General features: G+C 45.4%; 2 protein-coding genes across 2 annotated transcripts in view; one reads left to right on the top strand and one right to left on the bottom strand.

Annotated features, from left to right (window-relative positions):
* The window catches only part of FGD1 (FYVE, RhoGEF and PH domain containing 1), a 39,819-nt gene extending 35,078 nt beyond the window's left edge, over positions 1 to 4,741 (top strand). The window contains exons 13-18 of the mRNA XM_003135106.6: positions 51 to 81; positions 586 to 687; positions 1,039 to 1,164; positions 1,341 to 1,502; positions 2,624 to 2,767; positions 3,263 to 4,741. Coding sequence (XP_003135154.1) covers positions 51 to 81; positions 586 to 687; positions 1,039 to 1,164; positions 1,341 to 1,502; positions 2,624 to 2,767; positions 3,263 to 3,568 — 871 coding nt within the window. The 3' untranslated portion in view covers positions 3,569 to 4,741. The remainder of the gene's footprint in view (positions 1 to 50; positions 82 to 585; positions 688 to 1,038; positions 1,165 to 1,340; positions 1,503 to 2,623; positions 2,768 to 3,262) is intronic.
* TSR2 (TSR2, ribosome maturation factor) lies at positions 4,114 to 9,969 on the bottom strand. Its single transcript, XM_001927898.5, has 5 exons — positions 9,409 to 9,969; positions 9,152 to 9,242; positions 6,286 to 6,377; positions 5,616 to 5,792; positions 4,114 to 5,095 (listed from the first exon to the last, which is right to left on the bottom strand). The coding sequence occupies exons 1-5, from the start codon at positions 9,490 to 9,492 to the stop codon at positions 4,973 to 4,975; spliced, it is 567 nt and encodes a 188-aa protein (XP_001927933.2). The 5' UTR covers positions 9,493 to 9,969; the 3' UTR covers positions 4,114 to 4,972.

Below are 20,278 nucleotides of genomic sequence, written 5' to 3'. Positions count from 1 at the left end.
CCTAACCCAACATCTTTCTTTCCCCCCCCACCCCACCTTCCCCACCCAAGGACTGAGGAGGAGAAGAAAGACTGGGTCCAGGTAACATCCAAGAAGGCTTTGTGGTAGGGGGCTGGAAGAGTATTAACAGGTCTCCTAGCGGGTGGTGGACTCTCCCCTGAAATTCGCATCTGACCAGAATGGGCCTGGACACCTGCCTTCCAGTAAACCTTTACCGTTACCATTTTACGGATAAGCAAACTGAGGTCCAGGGGTTAAACAGAAACTAATTCTTCCTTTAGAAACCCGGCTCCTCTGAGGGTATAACCCCAGTGATAAGCCCTATAAAACCTTAATCCCAGACAGTAGCCAGGAAGGCCTTCTGAGGTTTTACAGCCACTGATTCCCCTCCCCCATTTTACAAATATAAGAACTGAGACCTGGATTTGGGAAGGGACTTGCCCAAGGTCATACACCTAGCAAGTAGAGCTGGGCCTGGAACCCAACTTTTCTGACTCCAAGCTAGGTTATAGGAAGGTGAGGTAAGGGTGGAAATGGGTGGGTTTTGAGGTATTCTGACCTCTTATTTCTTACACTTACCCCCAGGCCATCAACTCCACCCTCCTAAAGCATGAGCAGACGCTGGAGACCTTCAAACTGTTGAACTCGACCAACAGGGAAGATGAAGACACACCCCCCAACTCTCCGGTAAGAGTCCCCACCCACTCCTGGACTGGGACCCCATCCAGGCCTCCAAGTCCCCACCTTACCTTGAGATGGACCTCTCCCCTTCCCAGAGAGTAAAGACCACAGAGGCAATGCATGACCTCAGAAGCGCAGTCTTCTATCGGCAGAGCCACAGAGAAATCATTGTGGAAACTAAGGCCCAGAAAGTAGAAGCAACTTGTTTTTAGGAGCACGATGAGGTAGAGCAGAGCCAGGACTCAAAGCAGGTCTTCTGAATGTGTCTGCTGCCTCCCAGTGATGATCCAAGCCTTGGGGCAGGGGCGAGGGCTGGGGAGTAGCTGTTTCTGACCTGAGACCTGACCATCTCTACAGAACGTGGATCTTGGGAAGCGGGCACCTACACCCATCCGGGAAAAGGAAGTCACCATGTGCATGCGCTGCCAGGAGCCCTTCAATTCCATCACCAAACGCAGGCACCACTGCAAGGCCTGTGGGCATGTGAGTGTTGGGAGGCAGGGGCAAAGCTAGGGAGGGGAGAGGCTGGCAGCCCAAAGGCCCACTTCTGAGTGGGCACCCTCTAAGTTGGGGAAGGCTGCTAGTCCGCTTTGGTAGCTGGTACACTGAAGGGGAAGGCCGACTGGAATCAGGCTGTTCTTGCCCACTTGCCACCCCAGGTGGTTTGTGGGAAGTGCTCCGAGTTTCGGGCCCGCCTCGTCTATGACAACAACCGTTCCAACCGTGTGTGCACTGACTGCTACGTGGCCTTGCATGGTGTGCCCGGGAGCAGCCCAGCCTGCAGCCAGCATACACCTCAGCGCCGGAGGTCCATCCTGGAGGTAAGAGCCAGGCCCCCCGACTAACCTGCCCACACTGACCACATGGGCCCCAGCCACCCATACAGTGTGACAGAGGCCTGGGCATCTCTGAAACCATAATGCTTACTACATGCATCCACCGGAGAAGTGACCCAGGCCTGGAGTGAGTAAAATGAGTACAAGAGTGAATGAAAGAGAAATTTTTATTTAAGGGCTTTAAACATTTAACCTTCATAGTAACTTATCTATCAATGCTATTACTATCCGTCTTACCAATGAGGAAACTGCCCAGGTGGTTATTCGCCCAAGTTACACCATCAGTGAGTAGCAAAACTGGGATTTTTTTTTTAAACAAATTACCTTTTCTTATTAAAAGTAGGATATGTGCACTGAAGAAAGTTAGACAGTATAAACCAAAATAATTTAAATTCCTTCAACCCAGAGATTTGCCACCATTAACACTTATGCTTCCTATCTTTCTACGTATGCGCACATACATACACTTTTGCTTTTGTTTTTTAGCTAAATTGAGGTATTTATTTTATTCACTTAAAGAATGCTTACTCTGTGCCAGGCACTCTTCTAAACACTTTACATATATAGTAATTCATTTAATCCTTATGACAGCCCTATATGCTTTCCTTCCAAGTCAATATATGTCCACCTAGGTCTGGGACTCTGAGGCAGACTGCCTTACCCACCCAACCCCTTCACCATAACCCAACCCCTTAACCACAATGCTAGGTTGCTTCTCGCTAAGTATAGGGAATAGATGGGCTGAAAGATGAAAAAAAAAAAAAAAAGATGAAGTGTAAATAACAGAAATAACTTTAGGAATAACTGGACTGATGGAAAAATGCTTGATTGGCATTTAGGTGCCCCTGCTGAGAGCTATTCACCCCTCCTACCAACCCTGCTTCTAAGGAAGCAGCCATGGCCTGAGTCCAGCAGACAAGCCTGACTTTGCATCTCAACTCTGATTCACTGGGTAACAATGGGCAGATCACTCCTGTCACCTAAGCTTCAGTATCCTCCTCTGAGACATGGGAATAGAAATCCCTGTGCTGAGGGGGTGTTGAGGCCAAGAGGAGGCAGGCTAGGCTTCCTATCAACATTGATGCCACCCATGTCTCTGGACACAGAAACAGGCCTCAGTGGCTGCGGAGAACAGCGTCATCTGCAGCTTCCTGTACTACATGGAGAAGGGCGGGAAAGGCTGGCACAAGGCATGGTTTGTGGTCCCTGAGAACGAACCCTTGGTGCTGTACATCTACGGAGCCCCTCAGGTGTGCATCCTACTCCTTTGGGTCCTTTCAGCCATCTGGCAAAACCAGGCTGCTCTCCTTGGCCTTGGAGGATAGGGTAAACCTAAGGGGAAATCAGAATCCCTACCCTTGTGAGACAAAGATTGGCTACGGACAAGGAGTGGGTCAACATTTATAGGGAAAAATGGGGTGAGTTGGGGGGGCGGTTAGCTTCCTGGAGAAAGCTGGAATAGAGACAGGGCACTGCTTGGTCCAATTTGGAGTGAAGAATATGCACATGGGGGCAATAGCCCAAAGGCCTGAAAGCATTATGAGACTAACCCAGCTGGTTTGGGGTGTGGTAGGAAACAGGTATTTGAACCAACCTGCGTTGTAGCCCCAGTTCAGACATTTTCCTGTTCTCAGTGAAGCCACAGAAGGTTCTAGAGCAGAGGAAGGAAAAGAGGTTTAACAGATGCAAACAAAACCAGTGAGCCTAGCCCCAAGGTGATCCCTGACTCTGTCCCTGTTCCTCAGGATGTGAAAGCCCAGCGCAGCCTGCCCCTCATTGGCTTTGAGGTGGGGCCTCCTGAGGCTGGGGAACGGCCTGACAGAAGGCATGTCTTCAAGATCACCCAGAGCCACCTGAGCTGGTACTTCAGTCCTGAGACAGAGGAGCTGCAGCGACGATGGATGGCTGTGCTTGGCCGGGCAGGCCGTGGGGACACGTTCTGCCCAGGGCCTACATTGTCTGAGGACAGGGAGATGGAAGAGGCACCGGTGGCAGCTTCAGGAGCCACTGCTGAACCCTCTGAAGCCCCCCAGACCCGAGACAAGACCTAGAGGGTTTGTGGGTAACTGGGGTCCCAGCCCCCTCCCTCCCAGCTCAGTCAATACTTGAACTCCCATCATGGGCACTTTCAATCCTGAATGCTGGGTCTTGGGCTTTTTAATTCATCTTTTCACAAAACCTGGGCTTTTAAAAAAGTATTCCTACAGTGATGTTAATTTTTTTTTAAACCCTGTCCCCAGGGAGTGTGGGAGCTGTTGCTAGACCTGCCTGAATTAGGCCATTTTTCCCCAACCCCTCAATACCCTACAGATCCTGCCTCCACCCAATTCCCCCCAAAGCACCGGAGGCAGGAGATCTGGATTCAAGTGCCAGCTCTGCCACTGACCCCATGGTCCTGGCCCACCCCTGCCCCTCAACCAGTATCTTCACACATGTGATGCTAAGCGGGGTGGTGACCAGACCTCTCCTGCCTCTCCCATAGCTTTTAGCTTCTACCCGGCCCCAAGGCTACCCAGTATTTTATGGTCCAGACCCATGGCAGGGCCACCGGGCAGGACAGGGGAAAGGGGGAGGGGGGAGGACAATGAATACTCTGTTTTGTTTTTTTAAAGAAAAATACAGTTTATTTCAAGCTTACAGAAACTTTCAGAACACTGCTGTGCTCCATTCGTCTGTTTGTCCAAAGTACCAGGCTGCTAGAGTGGGCCCAGAAACTGCTCCCTTGCTGAGCTCTAAAGCTCAGCTCTCAGAAAGCTGATTCCAAGGCTACTCACAAGTCAAGCCACAAATTAAACAGTAAGGTATTATTCATTGAGGTCTTAGGCCTCATCCCGGGACTTAGATGGGATAAGGAGTTCAGAAAGAGGTTGGAAGAGACAGAAAACAAAGCCTGGGTCCCCCAAGCTCGTTGCCTTGTCAAGGTCATCCTGAAGGAACTCAGGGCTGGACACTGGGCTGCAGGAAGGGAGTGTTCCTGGGAGGTTCCAATTTCTGGGCAGTGGTACAGAGGTGCCCTGTAGGACTGGGGGATGAGAAGAGGGAGAGGTACCACAGCTACTTTCATTCACATCCTGACCCAGCAGGAATATTGGTTCTCCCTGGTCCTCTCCCTTTACAATCCACTTGCCTGCCATGAACCAGCATTTAGCTTCTCCAGTCAGTCCCACACCTCTCATCCCTTCTTCTTCACCCTGACTGCACCCAAGAGGCACTTTGCTGGGAAAGCATCCCTCATCACTCAGACAGTAACTCCAGGCCCTGGTGAACCAGATCCCACCAGCCCAAGACCAAGGACCCTAGGGCTCTTCTCCCCCTGGAAGAAGCTGTACAGGGGAATGGGGAGAGGGTGGAGATGAGGAAACCAGTCCAGAGGTCCATAACCCTCCAAAACACCCCCCTACACACAAGTCCCAAAACAACTAGCAAATAAGGACCCAAACCATTTCTGGCCCCACTCATTTCTTTCTCCGGACAATAGTCCAGCCATCCTCTACTATATCCTCTTCCTTAATAGTCTGGGAGTCTGGTGGCTGGGGGCAGACCCCATCTGTAACTGCCCCATCATTCATAGCTGCAACCTAGAAGAGAAATAAAGGAGAGAGCTTAATACAACACCTCCCTGGAGTTCCCATCGTGGCTCAGCGGAAATGAATCTGACTAGCATCCACGAGGATGTAGGTTAGATCCCTGGCCCCATTCAGTGGGTTAAGGATCTGGTGTTGCCATGAGCTGTGGTGTAGGTCACAGACGCGGTTCGGTTCCTGCGTTGCTGCAGCTGTGGTGTAGGCCAGTGGCTAGAGCTCCCATTTGACCCCTAGCCTGGGAACCTCCATAATGCCATGGCCATGGCCCTAAAAAGACCGAAAAAAAAAAAAAAAAAAAAAACCAAAAACCCCACAACATCTCCAAGCTGTGGCCGACGGAAACCCAGGTTCTCCTCCCAGCTCTGCCAGGACTGTCTATATGACCTTAGGAAAGTTTCCTGCCCTCTCTGGATGATACAACCACCACCACCCAATCACTCCCCTGGGGAACTAGGTGATCTGCCAGAAAACTGAAAATATCTGCATCTCCCCACCCAAGAGGCATCCCTCTCACCTCCATCTCCTCCACGCTGTTTGCATCATCCTCATCTTCATCAGTCTCTCTGGCTGTAGTTAGTGCAGTGGCTCTAACTTTGCACTTTCTTTGTGTGATGAAAGAGGCCATTTCCTTCAGAGCAGCCCTATCACCCCTCTGGAGGTGGCGGAACATGGTCTGTAGCTGCTGGCTCACCTACCGAGAAAACATTCAACCAGCTTGGATTTTCTAAAGAACCTACAATACAACCAGCCTGTGTTTGCGACAAGAGTGGGGAGGAAGAGAATGAGGCTCTTTCCTCCCCAAAGAGTTCACTAATGAAGCAACCACATATGAAGGGCTCAGTAACTGCCTGAAGCATTGAAGGAGGGCCCCCTAACGGGGAAGGCCCTAGAACTGGGTTTAAAAGATGAAAATGTAAACACAGAAGGCAATCCTTTGATGCAGGTGCATGGATGTTAACCAAAACATGTCAGGCATGTACCTGGCCTGGGAAAGGATTTGAAAAGCAAGATTTGAAAGGCCAGGGAAAACTAGACTTTTCTTTAGGCAACAAGGAATCATAGAAAGTTCTTGCACAGGACTCAAGAAAAGAATGGTTACAGCCAAGAGGGTTGGTTTAAAACAGACAGTTGGGGAAGAAAGGCTGCAGGCAGGGAAATGGCAACTGTACCCAAGATATGCTCACCTGGGGCAGACTCCCATCTTCCACAACCGTATCAAACTCATTCGTCATGAGCTCCCCGAGGAAGTCCTCCACCTCCTCTAGCTCCAAGTCAGCTAAGTAGGAAAGGATAAGGCTCTCTGATCAAAGACCAGCCAACTTTATCACACTTGCCCAATACTCTTCAATACATACCTAGTGGATCCACATCTGCTTGGTTAGTAAAGGTTCAAAAGTAAGCCTTTTATTTGCTGAAGTACTCTACATTCCAGATTTTAACATGATTTTAAAAAAGAAAAAACAAAACACCAAATAAAACACTTGATTTCCAATCTCCTGCATCCGACCAAGCCTTCTCTTCCACACTCACCCTCTTTCATCTGGCCTATTTTAACCAGCCTTCCCTCTACGTGACCTTGAGCATGTTACTTATTCATCTTCAAGCCTTGGTTTTCTCCACTACAAAGTGAGACTAATGGTAACCTCATTGAAAGTCTGTTATAGGGAGTCACCCAAAAAATGCCTAATGCAGGGAAGACCCATAATCCATGTTAATTTCCATCACACAAGGGCTGAAGTTTTTGAAATCTAGAAATTATTCACGATTGTGGCTTCGCCAAACAGGAGGCCAGAGACCAATGGGTTAGGTAAGAAGAGATGGACGTTGAGTACTTCAAGATGAAATCATCACAGCCTTGGCACCAACATGCTATCATGTGACTTTGGCAGAGCCCTCCTCTCTCGGCTTCAGTCACGTTATGGTCCTATACTCTACTTTTTCTGAATTATAGAATAACTCAAGAAAGTCTTCCACAAAGCTCCTTGCTCTCTCTTCCCTCTGGGAGAGCTCCATTCGCCTCCTTGGCTTTCCCTACCACTCGAATATCCCCCAAATTTGTCTCCAATCCACACTACTCTCCACCTATTTAGAGGGTGCCTCAGACCCTCCTTTCCCAAAGCCAGATTCATCACCTTACCTTCCAAACCTACTTCTCAATCCTCCAGGGTTCTCCTATTCCATAAAAGGTATCTGAGCCACGCAACGACTCAAACCAGAAACCTGCCTCATGCCCCCCCCCACTCCTCTACAGCCAAACAATTTCCAAGATTCTAATCCACCCCTTCTTTTCCGTAACTATTGCCACTGCCTCATCATCTTCAAGACAGAAACAGTCTTCTCATCAGTTGTTCCCTCTCCAGTCCAAGCTCCATACTGACTACTTTTTTTTTTTTTTTTTTTTGTCTTTTTGCCTTTTCTTGGGCCGCTCCCACGGCATATGGAGGTTCCCAGGCTAGGGGTCGAATCGGAGCTGTAAACACTGGCCTACGCCAGAGCCACAGCAACTCGGGATCCGAGCTGTGTCTGCAACCTACACCACAGCTCACGGCAACGCCGGATTGTTAACCCACTGAGCAAGGGCAGGGACCGAACCCGCAACCTCATGGTTCCTAGTCGGATTTGTTAACCACTGCGCCACGACGGGAACCCCATACTGGCTACTTTCTATAGCCAGTAAACCCCATCCTATTAAATCCTGCTCATGAAGTTTTATCTCCTACTGCAGTGTTTCATATTCTGCTTATAAGACGTAACTGTCCTGCTGGACTTTAAGGGAAGCTATTCATAGAAAAATCATGGTAAACAAGTTTCTTTTTGGTGGTTCTTATCAGAACCTTTAATATGATAATGATTATGGTGACTCTTAAGAGCTGAAGAGCTTTTTTTATATCATGTGACTGGAGAAGTGGTTTCTTCACTGAACACCTAAAAAGAACTAGTCTTCCATAGCATATATTTTTGACAAATGCTGGCCTAAAGGATAAAATCAAAGGCCCACAAATCCTTCCATGTTTCACCCTTTTCCAGGGGCCTCCCCAACCAACCTCCAGCCTCATTCTCTATCACTCCCCCCTCCCACACCCCCACAAGCACACCATACAGCCCTACTCTAACACTGAGCTCCCTGCCACTTTCCAAATATAACACATAATCTCCTCATACCACAGAACTTATTTTTGAGTGTTGCTCTGCCTCTCCCACCTAGTTAACTCCTTCTCATCCCTTAAAACTCACCCAAAAGCCACCTTACCCTAACAATCTCCAAAAGAAGCCTCTTCCTCAGTCTCACATTACCCAAGCACCCTGAGATCTTTATTAGAACACCTACCACCCTGTGAGTAAAAACCTATTTACTTATCTAGATCCCTCACCAAATAATAAATTTTTTTCAGAGAAAGGTCTCTGCCTAATGCCATCTCCAAGGCCAAGAAAACTAAGTGAATAATTTAAAAAAAATCATACTTCACAAAAGATCACCTAAAGGGCCCCTATTCTTATAGAACCTACAAGACACATCAAAGGTGTAGATCTCTGCTGTCCAAATAATCAAATGTGGTTACTGAGCACTTAAAATGTGGCTAGGCCAAGACAAATTGGGATGTGATAAAACTGCAAAACACCCACCAGATTTTGAAAACTTAATACTAAAAAAAAATGTAATACATCTCGTTAATAATGTTTTATATTGATTACATGTTGAAATACTTTGGATATATTGAGTTGAACAATATTCATTTCACCTGCTTTTTATATCAAAGTGGTTGCTGAAAAATTTTTAATTACATGATGTGACTGGCATTATATTTCGATTTGGACAGCGCTGGTGGATACTTTCATATCCATGTTACAAATTAGGAAACTGAGTCTCAGGGGAGTAAAACGACATATCCAACGCGATACAAGGAGTCAATGGCATGGCCCTAAGGCACTCGAACTCAGGATTCAGACTCTGGTATCAGCAGACAATTGTTCAAGAGGAAGTGCAGATTCACCAAGACCGCCCTCCTCCCCGCGCCCCTAAACAAGTCCTAGGGCCTTAAATTCACTCACCATTGCGGAAGAAATACTCCTCCACTGCACCCCCTAGCCACTCAGCCTTCTCCTGGCTATGCACACCTCCAAAGCCGTTCTCCACAGCGATCTGCGAACACAGGCCCGAGCCCACCACGTCAGCCCAGGAACCGGCCTGCGGTGGCGCAAGGGTCCGCTTCTGACGCCGCCCAACCAACTAAGCCTTGGGCAGCTCACCGGCCAACTCCTGTTCTGGCCCGGTCCCTAACCTTTGTTCCAGCTGTGTCCTCGCTCACCTGCAAGGCGGGCCAAGCCTCCAACGCTGCGCGGATGCCAGCCCGGAAAAGCGTTAGAGACTCCTCTGCAGCGCCCGCCATCATCCTGCTGCGGACCACGTGACGCCCAAGCAGGCCAATCCCTGCGCAGCACCGCCCAGGCAGAAGGAGTAGGAAGCCAAGCTTGAGAACGCAGATTCTCCCTTTCCGCTGATCTGGCAGCAAGACTAGAGCAATAGAAAAGTCTGTCGAGTAATCGATGACACCGCCCGGGTTACTCAAGAAGTGGAAGACGCTTGGGGCCGAGAGTTCCGGACCCGTGGGTATTGCGCAGAAAAGATGTGAGGAACTTATTAAAGATAAAGGACAGAGGAAGCAACCTCAGGTAGCATAGCCTAAAAGTCTGCATTTAGAAATGCATCCTAGGAGTTCCATCTGTGGCTCAGCGGGTTAAGACCCCGACTCATCTCCATGAGGATGCGGCTTCAAGCCCTGGCTTCGCTCAGTGGGTTAAAGGATCTGGCGTTGCCGTGAGCTAAGGTGTAGGTCTCAGGCACAGTTTGGATACGGCGTTGCAGCTGCAACTCCAATTCGACCCCTAGCGGGGGAACCTCCATATGGTGTAGGTGTGGCCCTAAAAAATAAATTAATTGATTGATTAAATAAAATAAAAAAGAAATAAATAACAGAAAGACATTTGTGAAATTCACAAATAGGTGGGAATTAGTACACTTCTAAATAACTAATGGGTCAAAGAAAAAAAAATCGGAAGACGTCTTGAAATGACTTGAAACTAAAGCAGGGCAAGGACCAAAATTATGATCAGTGCTCAGGGTGAATCCACACTTTGAAGGGCCTGAGGCAGATAGAATTTTGTAAGCCCTCTTTAAGAAAAATAGTACAAATTTAGGTGTGCAAGTAAGTATAGCTTTAGATTTATAAAAGAAATTTTTAAATTTACAAATTCCAATTTTTTTTGGGGGGGGGAACATGCCTGTGACATGTGTTAGTTCCCAGGCTAGGGATCCAGCTGGCACCACAGCAGTAACCAGAGCCACAGCATTAACAATGCTGATCCTTAACCCACTGAGCCACTAGGGAATTCCTACAAATTCCAATTAAAAAAACCTGACAAATACCACAAACATCCTCAAAACTAGAGAAATAAAATAATTGCCTGACTCACCTCTCTACTAATTTTTCCTTTATTTTTTATTTTATTATTTTTTTTTGGCTGCCAACATTTTGATATCTTCCTGTAAATAAATAGGACAATTATTTTATAATAACATTTTCAAGAGAGAATAAAAAGAATTCAATTGCATTCAGTTGATCAAAATTTTTTATTATTGTAGTTTAGAAAAGTTTCAACTTCACAGCTCATTGTTAGTAGAATAAAATTTAAGATTGTGTTAAATTTGGGGAAACCTCTAGTTTCTTTTACATGTGAGCTATAAAATTTTATGGTACTTTGTTTTTGTGCAGCAATAATTGTCTCAAATTGACAATGCTCAACAACCAGGGGCTTGGAAGTGTCTTGTGTAAGTGTGAGTTACTAGAGGCTTAAACTTTTAGTTATATTATTTCTGTGATAAATCCATCTCTATGCAATGCTAGAGGAGAAAGGAGCACAGGAAGCTATGGGAGTCCAGCAGAGGGGGTTTCTGATCCAGCCTTGGGAATTATGGCAAATCTCTCAGAGATAATGCCTCTGACTTAAAAGTTTGAGTGGAATTTTCCCAGGGGATGAGGAGTTTGTGTATTTGAGGATAGAGGTATGTTTCTAAAAGAAAGAAAGTCTTTCATGCTGAGGAAACAATCTATACAAAGAAAAAGAATCAGGAAACAACATGCTGTTTGATGATAATTACAAGCATTCCCAGACTGATAATCTCAGGAGGCATAAACTCCTACAGAGCTCTAGAGATTCATTCCTGCAGACTCAGCAATTTAAATTTGAGTTCAAAGAAGCCCAAATAAAGAAACTGAGATTAAGCACTTCCCTGTGAGTTCCCAGGGCCTCAAACATACCTGGAGTAGGGAAGATTCTTATCACCAGTTGTAGGGTATATGTGTTGAGTTTTCCCACACCACCAAGCGATTCTTCAGTATCAACTGGGTGTCCTACAATTTAACTCAATTTTGATACTGAAACAGAAGGGAAGGGGGAAGGGCACGAACTTTAAAAAAAAATGACAGAGCTGTTGAGGATACACAAAAACTGGTTAGAACCAATCAGGTCCAAGATGGTGGAAGATTCAATTTCCATTAGACCTTGAGCCTCATTATGCACTCATTGTAATACATTAACAATCCCCTCCTTTGGGTTTGATTAACTTGGCTAGGTTCGCTCACAGAACTCAAAGATTACTAGATTATCTGTTTATTATAAAAGGATATAATTCAGGAACAGCCAGATGGAAGATATCCATAGGGCACAGTACATGAGAAGAGGCAAGGATGCTTCCTCTGAGCGTACCACTCTCATGGCATCTTTTTGTGTTCATCAACCCAGGAGCTCTCAAAACCTGTTCTTTTGAGGTTTTATGGAGGCTTTGGTAAAGAGGCATGATTGATTAGGCCATTGGCTATTGGTGACTGAACTCAAACTCTAGCCTCTCTCCCCTCCTCTAGGTGGAGGGGTGGAAATGAAAACGCCAACCCTCTAATCTTTTATTTAGCTCCACAGACAACCAGCCCTCACCCTTAGGTTACCTAGGGGAATTCCGAAGGTCATTTTATTAACATAACAAAAGACATCTCTTATCACTCAGAGGAAATTCTGGAGATTTTAGGAGCTCTGTGCCAGGAAGTGATTGAAGACACAATGTATATTACTTACTATAAATCACAATATCACAGTAGACCTGCTAGAAATTCCCACACATGGAACCCAATTCTGAGTTCCAACAAACCAAGGTCTCTGAAAGAACCCTGAGAATTAGCCTTGAGACTGAAGTCCAAAGTTGAGTATACCAAGTGACAGACTTCACATTTTCTGTGCCTTGAACCCATCTAGCAAGCTGGTGAAGCCAATATATTTCTTCCTGGAATAATGTTTTTAAACGCATAAAATAAAATATAGAATTACAGAAGGAAACCAATTATATTAAAATAGTTACCAAAATATTATAAAAATTAATCGTAACATAGGTTTCTTTTCTTTTTTTGGTCTTTTTGCCATTTCTTGGGCCGCTCCCGCAGCATATGGAGGTTCCCAGGCTAGGGGTAGAATCAGAGCTGTAGCTGCTGGCCTAAGTCAGAGCCACAGCAACACGGGATCGGAGCTGAGTCTGCAACGTACACCACAGCTCACGGCAACGTCAGATCCTAAACCCATTGAGCAAGGCCAGGGATCGAACCGCAACCTCATGGTTCCTAGTCGGAATCGTTAACCACTGAGCCACAATGGGAACTCCTAGGTTTCTTTATCAATGCATTAAATATTATGATCTACTAACAAGTTAAATGACTACTATGATTTCAAATTAATTATGAATGTAAACAATATTTTAAGAGCTCTGATAGGAAAAATATCTGTACATTGGTGACAAAGTCTTTTGTACTGCCAGTACTACTGTGGTTGGTTGCCTACATACATGATTTTTTTTTTTTGTCTTTTGTCTTTTTAGGGTTGCACCAGCAGCATATGGACGTTCTCAGGCTAGGGATCCAACCAGAGCTGCAGCCGCCAGCCTACGCCACAGCCACAGCAACACAGGATCGGAGCCCCATCTTAGACCTACCCCACAACTCACAGCGACACTGGATCCTTAACCCACTGAGCGAGGCCAGGGATGGAACCTGAGTCCTCATTGGTACTAGCCGGGTTCATTAACCACTGAACCACAGTGGGAACTCCTCTACATACATTATTGAAAGAAATGCCAAGCTTCAGTGGAGGGTAGTGAAAATAAGATACATTTTTTTTTTAGCATCCAAATGCTCAGACACTAAATTCTATGCATGACACTTTATAAATCCATAAATGCCAGGTTAAATACAGCTAATCTAGACCCTACTCTTGAGGGACTACTTCAGTTAGTTTAAGCCTTCAGAGTAAGATGAGCAGATTAATATGTCGGAGACTGAACTCTCAAAACCTAAATCAAAACTTAATCCCCAGCATGAGACCTCAGACTGAGCTCCAGACAAGTGTGGACTGAACTGCCAAACTGAACTGCTAAAGTGTAAATGCAGAGAGTGCCTCTGGATGAATATTTTCAGACTAGGACCCAGCTTGGGTTCTAAGACAGAGCCAACCAGACAGAGATCCCCAGATAAGATCATCACATCAAGAAACCCCAGGCATGACTCCTCAGGCTAAAATACACCGGATTTAGCCCCCAGTATCTGAGCCTCCCAAAGCTAGCCAGACGCAGCCACCTAGACTGAGTCTTGAGCCTGGCACTCACTTGGAGAGAGTTTCAGCCATATCATAGATGAAAACTGAAGCTTCCATATTGAATCCTCAAGTGTCTCAAGAGTGAACTGTCAGCATTAAACCCTCAAAGTCAGATTCCCCATACTGAGCCTCCAGGCAGAGTCATAGGACTAAGACACCAAACGTAGCTCCTTGAAGGAGAATGGGGGTGATATCTTGGAAGTGGGCCCAGGCTGAGCTCCCAGAAAGAGCCCTCACACACTGAGGCCAAAGATACACCCACCACTGAAAGTATGGACTGATCCCAAACAGATTCCCTCAGACTGAAAACCCAATGTCTGAGCCCCCAAATAACATGCCCAGAATGAGCCCTAGAGTGAGTCCCCAGAGAGAGCCACCAGCATGCACCGCATAGTAGCCATGATAATATATCTCATAGACTTTAAACCTCAGGGAGCATAAGTGATCAAGAACCCCTGTTGCTGTGTTCTGGAATCCATCCCTTCATTTGTACGGAGACCATGCTTCTTGCAAGTTACTCCCAGCTAATGACTGAGTATGGCAAGGATACTTTGGTGACTTTGGTACAAGGAATTGCAGAGAGCCTTGCCAAACCTCCCTTGTACTGCACAAAAGTCTAGAACACCTTCGCTCAACGTTCCCTCCTTCTCTCTTTCATTTGGGTTAGACTGCAATATGTTCTAATGGCTCTCCCAGCCTTCCATGGCACCCACCCCATTTGATCTCATGGACATTTCCCCTGACAAAATTGTTATTCACTTAATCCCATCTTAAGTCTGCTTTCCAGAACTAGCACAAGCTCCCAGGCATGAGACTGTGAGGTTAATTGCTCCAGGCTGAGCTTCCAATATTGAGAACCACAACTTCCACTTTTAGAATGAGCATACAGATTGAGATCAGGAGACAACATGCTTCCAGATGAACTTCCAAGTTCTCAGCCTTAAACTAATACCCTAGTCTGAGTACTCAGGCATGTATGGAAGAGGGAGCAACCCAAGTGGACCCCAGTGGCTGCCAGATAAAACTCCTGCCCTGAAAACTTTAGGCTAATGTTAGCAGAATTAACTGTCAAGACTGAGCCCCCAGGCTGAGTCCTAGAATGAGCTCTTCTTAACAGACCCACCCCTCATGAGAAAGCTCCCACACTGAGCCCCTAGATTGAGGTACCAATGCCTGAACTTTCAAAACATGTGCCAAAATGAAGTGACCAATAAGGGATTAATCTCCAAAATATACAAACATGTCATTCAGTTTTATATCAAAAAACCAAACAACCCAACTAAAAAATTTTCAGGTGATCTAAACATTTCCCCAAAAGAAGAGAGAAGGCCAAAAATACAAAAAAAAAATGTGAAAAATTCTCAACATCACTAATTATTAGAAAAATGCAAATCAAAATTACAATGAGGTATCATCTCACACCAGTCAGAATGGCCTTTACAAGCAATAAATGCTGGAGATGGTATGGAGAAAAGAGAAACCTCCTATACTGTTGGGAATGTAAGCTAGTGCAACTATTGTGGAGAACAGTATGGAAGTTCCCTAAAAAACTAAATATAGAACTACCATATGATTCAGCAATCCCCATTCCTGGGCATATATCCAGAGAAAACCATAATTTGAAGAGATACATGCACCCCAATATTCATTGCAGCACTGTTTACAGTGGCCAAGACATGGAAGCAAACTAAATGTCTGTCACGGAGGAATGGATCAAGAAGATGTGGTACATATACACAGTGGAATATTGTTCAGCTATAAAGAAGCATGAAATGATGTCACTTGAAGCAACATGGATGGACCTAGAGGTTACTATGCTGAGTGGAGTGAGCTGGACAGAGAAAGACAAATATCATATAAAATCACTAATGTGTGGAATCTAATAGAAATGATACAGCAGAACTTAGAAAACATAAACAGACTCGAGTTTCTAAACCAAATTTGTGTTTGCCAGAGGGGAAACTTGTGGGAGAGGGATAAATTAGGGGAGTTGGGATTTATATATACATGCTACTATATATAAAATTGACAAGTAACAAGGACCTACTGTATAGCATGGGTAAATTTACTCAATACTGTGTAATAACTTATATGGGAAAAAGAGTCTAAAAAGGAATGGATATATGTATGCGTTTAACTGATTTACTTTGCTGTACACCTGAAATTAACACAGCTTTTTGGGTTAACTGTATTCCAATACAAATTTTTTTAAAGAAAATTTTAAAAAAAGACATGTACCAAAAATGAATCCCTGGACAAGTATCCAGAGTGGGAGGTCCTAACAATCCAGACCGAGGACCCTACTCTGAATCCCAAAAATGATGACTGAAGGCTAATCCCCAAAATTGAGCTGGTTTGCTTAGATTGAACCTCCAAAATCTGGGTCCACAAATCCAAGCCCAAAATGAAGCACCAGAGGCTCTGACAGACCTTGACTGAGACCTCCAGAATCAGGCTCTTAGACTGAACTCTCATATTGAAATACTAGAATGATCCCCCAGTCTGAGAACCTCCAGACTGAGCCCCTATGAAAGGAATATCAAGAATGGGATTCTGTAGACTGAACTTACTAGACTGCCTGCATAGACTGAGAAATTGAACTGAATCCTTTAGATAAAATTCCTGCTCTGAAAACTTTAGGCTAATGTTAGAAAAATTAACTGCCAAGGCTGAGCCCCCAGGCTGAGAATCCTAGAATGATCTCCTCTTAACGAACTCATCCACCCCACAAGGAAGCTCCTACACTGAGCCCCTAGACTGAGCTACCAATGTCTGAAATTTTAAGGCATGTGCTTGAAAGACCAAGCTTCTAAGACAAGGTCCCCTAACTGCGCTCATGAAACTGATTCCCCAGAATGAACTTCTAATCTTGCCTAAATTCATACCCTCAGAATCAGTACTCAAAATTGCATCCACAGTATCAGAGGCTCAGACTGAGTATCCCAGGCTGAGACACCTTTGTAGCAAGATTGCTAGCTTCACATTCCAATTTACAATCTCCCTTTCCTCCTTTGGAACAAACCCTTATTTTTAGAGTGGGCATAAGTCCAGCTAAAAGACTATGTTTCCCAGTCTTCCTTGCAACTGAGTACAGCCATGTGATATACCCTTAGGACATGAAATTTATTTATTTCTCTATTTTTGACAATAGTTGTCTTAACATCTGTGAACTGATACCTCAATATGGGTTTGATTTGCTTTTCCTAACAATTAGTGACATTGAATATCTTTTCATAAGCTTCTTGGCCAACTGTCTATTGCTTATTTATTTATTTTTTAGGGCCGCACCCACAGCATATGAAGGTTCCCAGGCTAGGGGTCAAATTGGAGCTACAGCTGCTGGCGTACACCACAGCCACAGCAACGCAGGATCTGAACCACGTCTGTGACCTATACCACAGCTCACGGCAACGCCAGATCTTTGACCCAATGAGCGAAGCCAGGGATCAAACCTGCAACCTCATGGTTCCTAGTTGGATTCTTTTCCGCTGAACCATGACGGGAGCTCCTATTGCGTTTCTTTTTTTTTTTTTTTTTCTTTTTAGGGCTGCACCTGTGGCATATGGAATTTCCCGGGCTAGTGTTCGAATTAGAGCTAGAGCTGCCAGCCTACACCACAGCCACAGCAAAACAGGATCTGAGAGACATCTGCCACCTACACCGCAGCTTGCAGCAGCTTAACCCACTAAGCAAAGCTGGGGATTGAACCCGCATCCTCATGTATACTAGTCAGGTTCTTAACCTCATGAGTCACAATAGGAACTCCAGCCAAGAGATTTAAATGGAAAAGAGTGGAGGTTCCTTGGGACTGTTTTTACGTGAGAGAAATAAAGGATTTTGTCTTGTTCAAACCATCATTACATGATGGTTTTCTCTTACATGCATTGCATCTCTGATAAGTTGCTGAGCCCTCTGTTGTCTGAGCTACAGTGACTCCTCAACATTCTAAAGCTAAATCCTGATGCTGAGTACTCAACAGTGAGTGCTCCAGACAGAGATCTTGACTGACCAGTACCATGAGATTGATCCCTGGTACTAAGCTAGTAGTGCCTGAGCCCCTGGACAGGCAACCATAAGGTAGGTGACCCAAACAGTTTCTAGACCAAATCCCCAAAATGGTGTTTCCAGAACAAACACTCTGCCTGAGCCCCTGAAGAAGCTCCCCAGGCTGTGTACAAGAGATTTAGTTTGCAGAATGAAGATTCAGATCTCCAGACTGAGGCCACGCTGAGCCCCACCCTCAATGAAACTCACAGTACCAACATCAGAATGAACTGCTGAATGGAGAACCAGTCTGTTACATCTAGAGTGAGCCCCTTGACTGTGCCTGGTAGACAGGGTACCCCAGTTGGTGCCTCTAAACTTAGTTCTCCAGAGTTAAATTCCCAGATAGAGCCCTCTGAAACTGATCTGCCAAACTGAGGTCCCAAGTTTGAGTCCCTCAGTCTAAGACTCCAGATTGACCTACCTGCAATGACGGCCACTCAGGTTGAACCAAATATAGGTCCCCAGAGTGAATGCCTAGACTAGGTCCCTGAAATCTTCAGATTGAAATCTTCAGTCTAAGCCCCATCCTGAAACAAGGAAACCAGTGATGATATTGAAACATCTGAGACCTGTGTTTCTGGAAAGCAGCATGGTCAGGACATTCTCCTACTCTTTTGTGCTCTGAGGAAGGGCTAACTGCAAAGGACTTCCCTGCTCCTATGCAGTCCAAGATAAGGCTCAGCTCCACCTTTCTTCAATGACTCAGATAAGACCTATCTTTCTCCTTTCTCATCACTCTATAAGTCTCCCAGATCTTCTATGCTATCGACTTGCCTCCATAGAACCCCAGTCTCCCTTCCTTTTCTTTGAGATATTAGTGTACAGTTTTCTCTATATTATAATACCTTGAATAGAAGCATCCCTTTAATTGTCCAGTGTATTTTTGTCTTTCACACAAATCCCCACACTGAGGTACTCAGATCCTCAAAGAAACTGCCTCACTCATTCATTCATTCACTCTTAACCAAATATTGATCGAGCACTAAGTGTGTGCCAGGCACTGCACTAAGTACAGGGGAGCTCACAAGACAGACAAAGGCTCTGCTTTCATGCGGCTTACAATATGAGGATAACAGGGGAGGGAGGAACAGTTTTTAATAGGCTGGTCAGGGATAACAGGCTTCTGAGGATATAAGTTTTTTTTCTGGGGGGGGGGGCTTTTTAGGGCTGCGCCCATGGCATATAGAAGTTCCCAGGCTAGGGGTCTAATTGGAGCTATAGCTGTCGGCCTATGCCAGAGCCACAGCACAGCCAGATCCAAGCCGCGTCTGAGACCTACACTACAGCTCATCGCAATGCCAGATCCTTAACCCACTGAGCGAGGCCAGGGATCAAACCTGCAACCTCATGGTTCCTAGGTGGACTCATTTCCACTGCGCCACAATGGGAACTCCATGTGATTTACTTTTTTGAAAGACCACTCTACCTAATTATATGGAGAAGGAATCATAAAGGGGCAAAAGTGGAAGGAGAGAGACAATTGGGAAGCTATTATAATAATTCAGACAAGATACAATGGTGGCTTGGTGTAGGTTAGTGATAGTGGAGATAGAGACATGTGGACAAATTTAAGAGATAAATCTACTAGTACTATTAATAAGTACTATTGAGTGTAAAGGAGGTGAGGGAAAGGGATGATTCTCAGCTTTCTAGTTCAGAAACTGGTAGTTATACTGAGATAGGGGAAGGGAGCAGGAAGAACAGACTTGGGGAAAATATCAAGATTCCTGGGGTTTTGTTTCTTTGTCCATGACCACTGCATGTGGAAATTCCCAGGCTAGAGATCAAACTCAAGCCACAGCAGTGACAATGCCAAATTCCCAACTGGTAAGCCACCAGAGAACTCCAAGATGCTATTTTAGACATGGTACGTTTGAAATGCCTGTGAGATGTGCAGGTGGAGATGATGAGGGGGCAACTAGGTCTACGAGCTCAGAGAATGCCAAAATTTAGAAGTCAGCTAAGGAGAATGAGAAGAAATAGACATGTTTCAAGGAAGGACTTGTGTCAGATACTACTGGGAGACAAGCAGGATGAGAAAAGGAAAGTAACTGTCTGTTGGATTTGATAACATGAAGTCTTTGGTGACTTTGACAAGAGCAGTTATATGGAGTGGTACGAAACTAGGTTAGATTTGGCTGAAGAGTGGATGGGAGGTGAAGTGGAAAAAGCAATGCGTAACCCATGTCTTAAGATGTTTTGCCGTGAAGGTGAAGGAAACAGAAATATGCATGGCAAGGAGGGCTTGTGGAACTCAAGGGGGACTCTTAAAGATGGTAGATGATAGGGAGTTCTTGCCATGGCTCAGCGGTAACAAAACTGACTAGCATCTATGAGGACGCGGTTTCAATCCCTGGCCTCGCTCAGTGGGTTAAGGATCCGGCACTGCCGTGAACTGTGGTGTAGGTTGCAGATGCTGCTCGGATCTGACATTGCTGT

Source organism: Sus scrofa, chromosome X (genome assembly GCF_000003025.6).
Source record: "Sus scrofa isolate TJ Tabasco breed Duroc chromosome X, Sscrofa11.1, whole genome shotgun sequence".
Taxonomy (NCBI): Eukaryota; Metazoa; Chordata; class Mammalia; order Artiodactyla; family Suidae; genus Sus; species Sus scrofa.
This window is presented reverse-complemented; position numbering and strand designations above follow the sequence as displayed.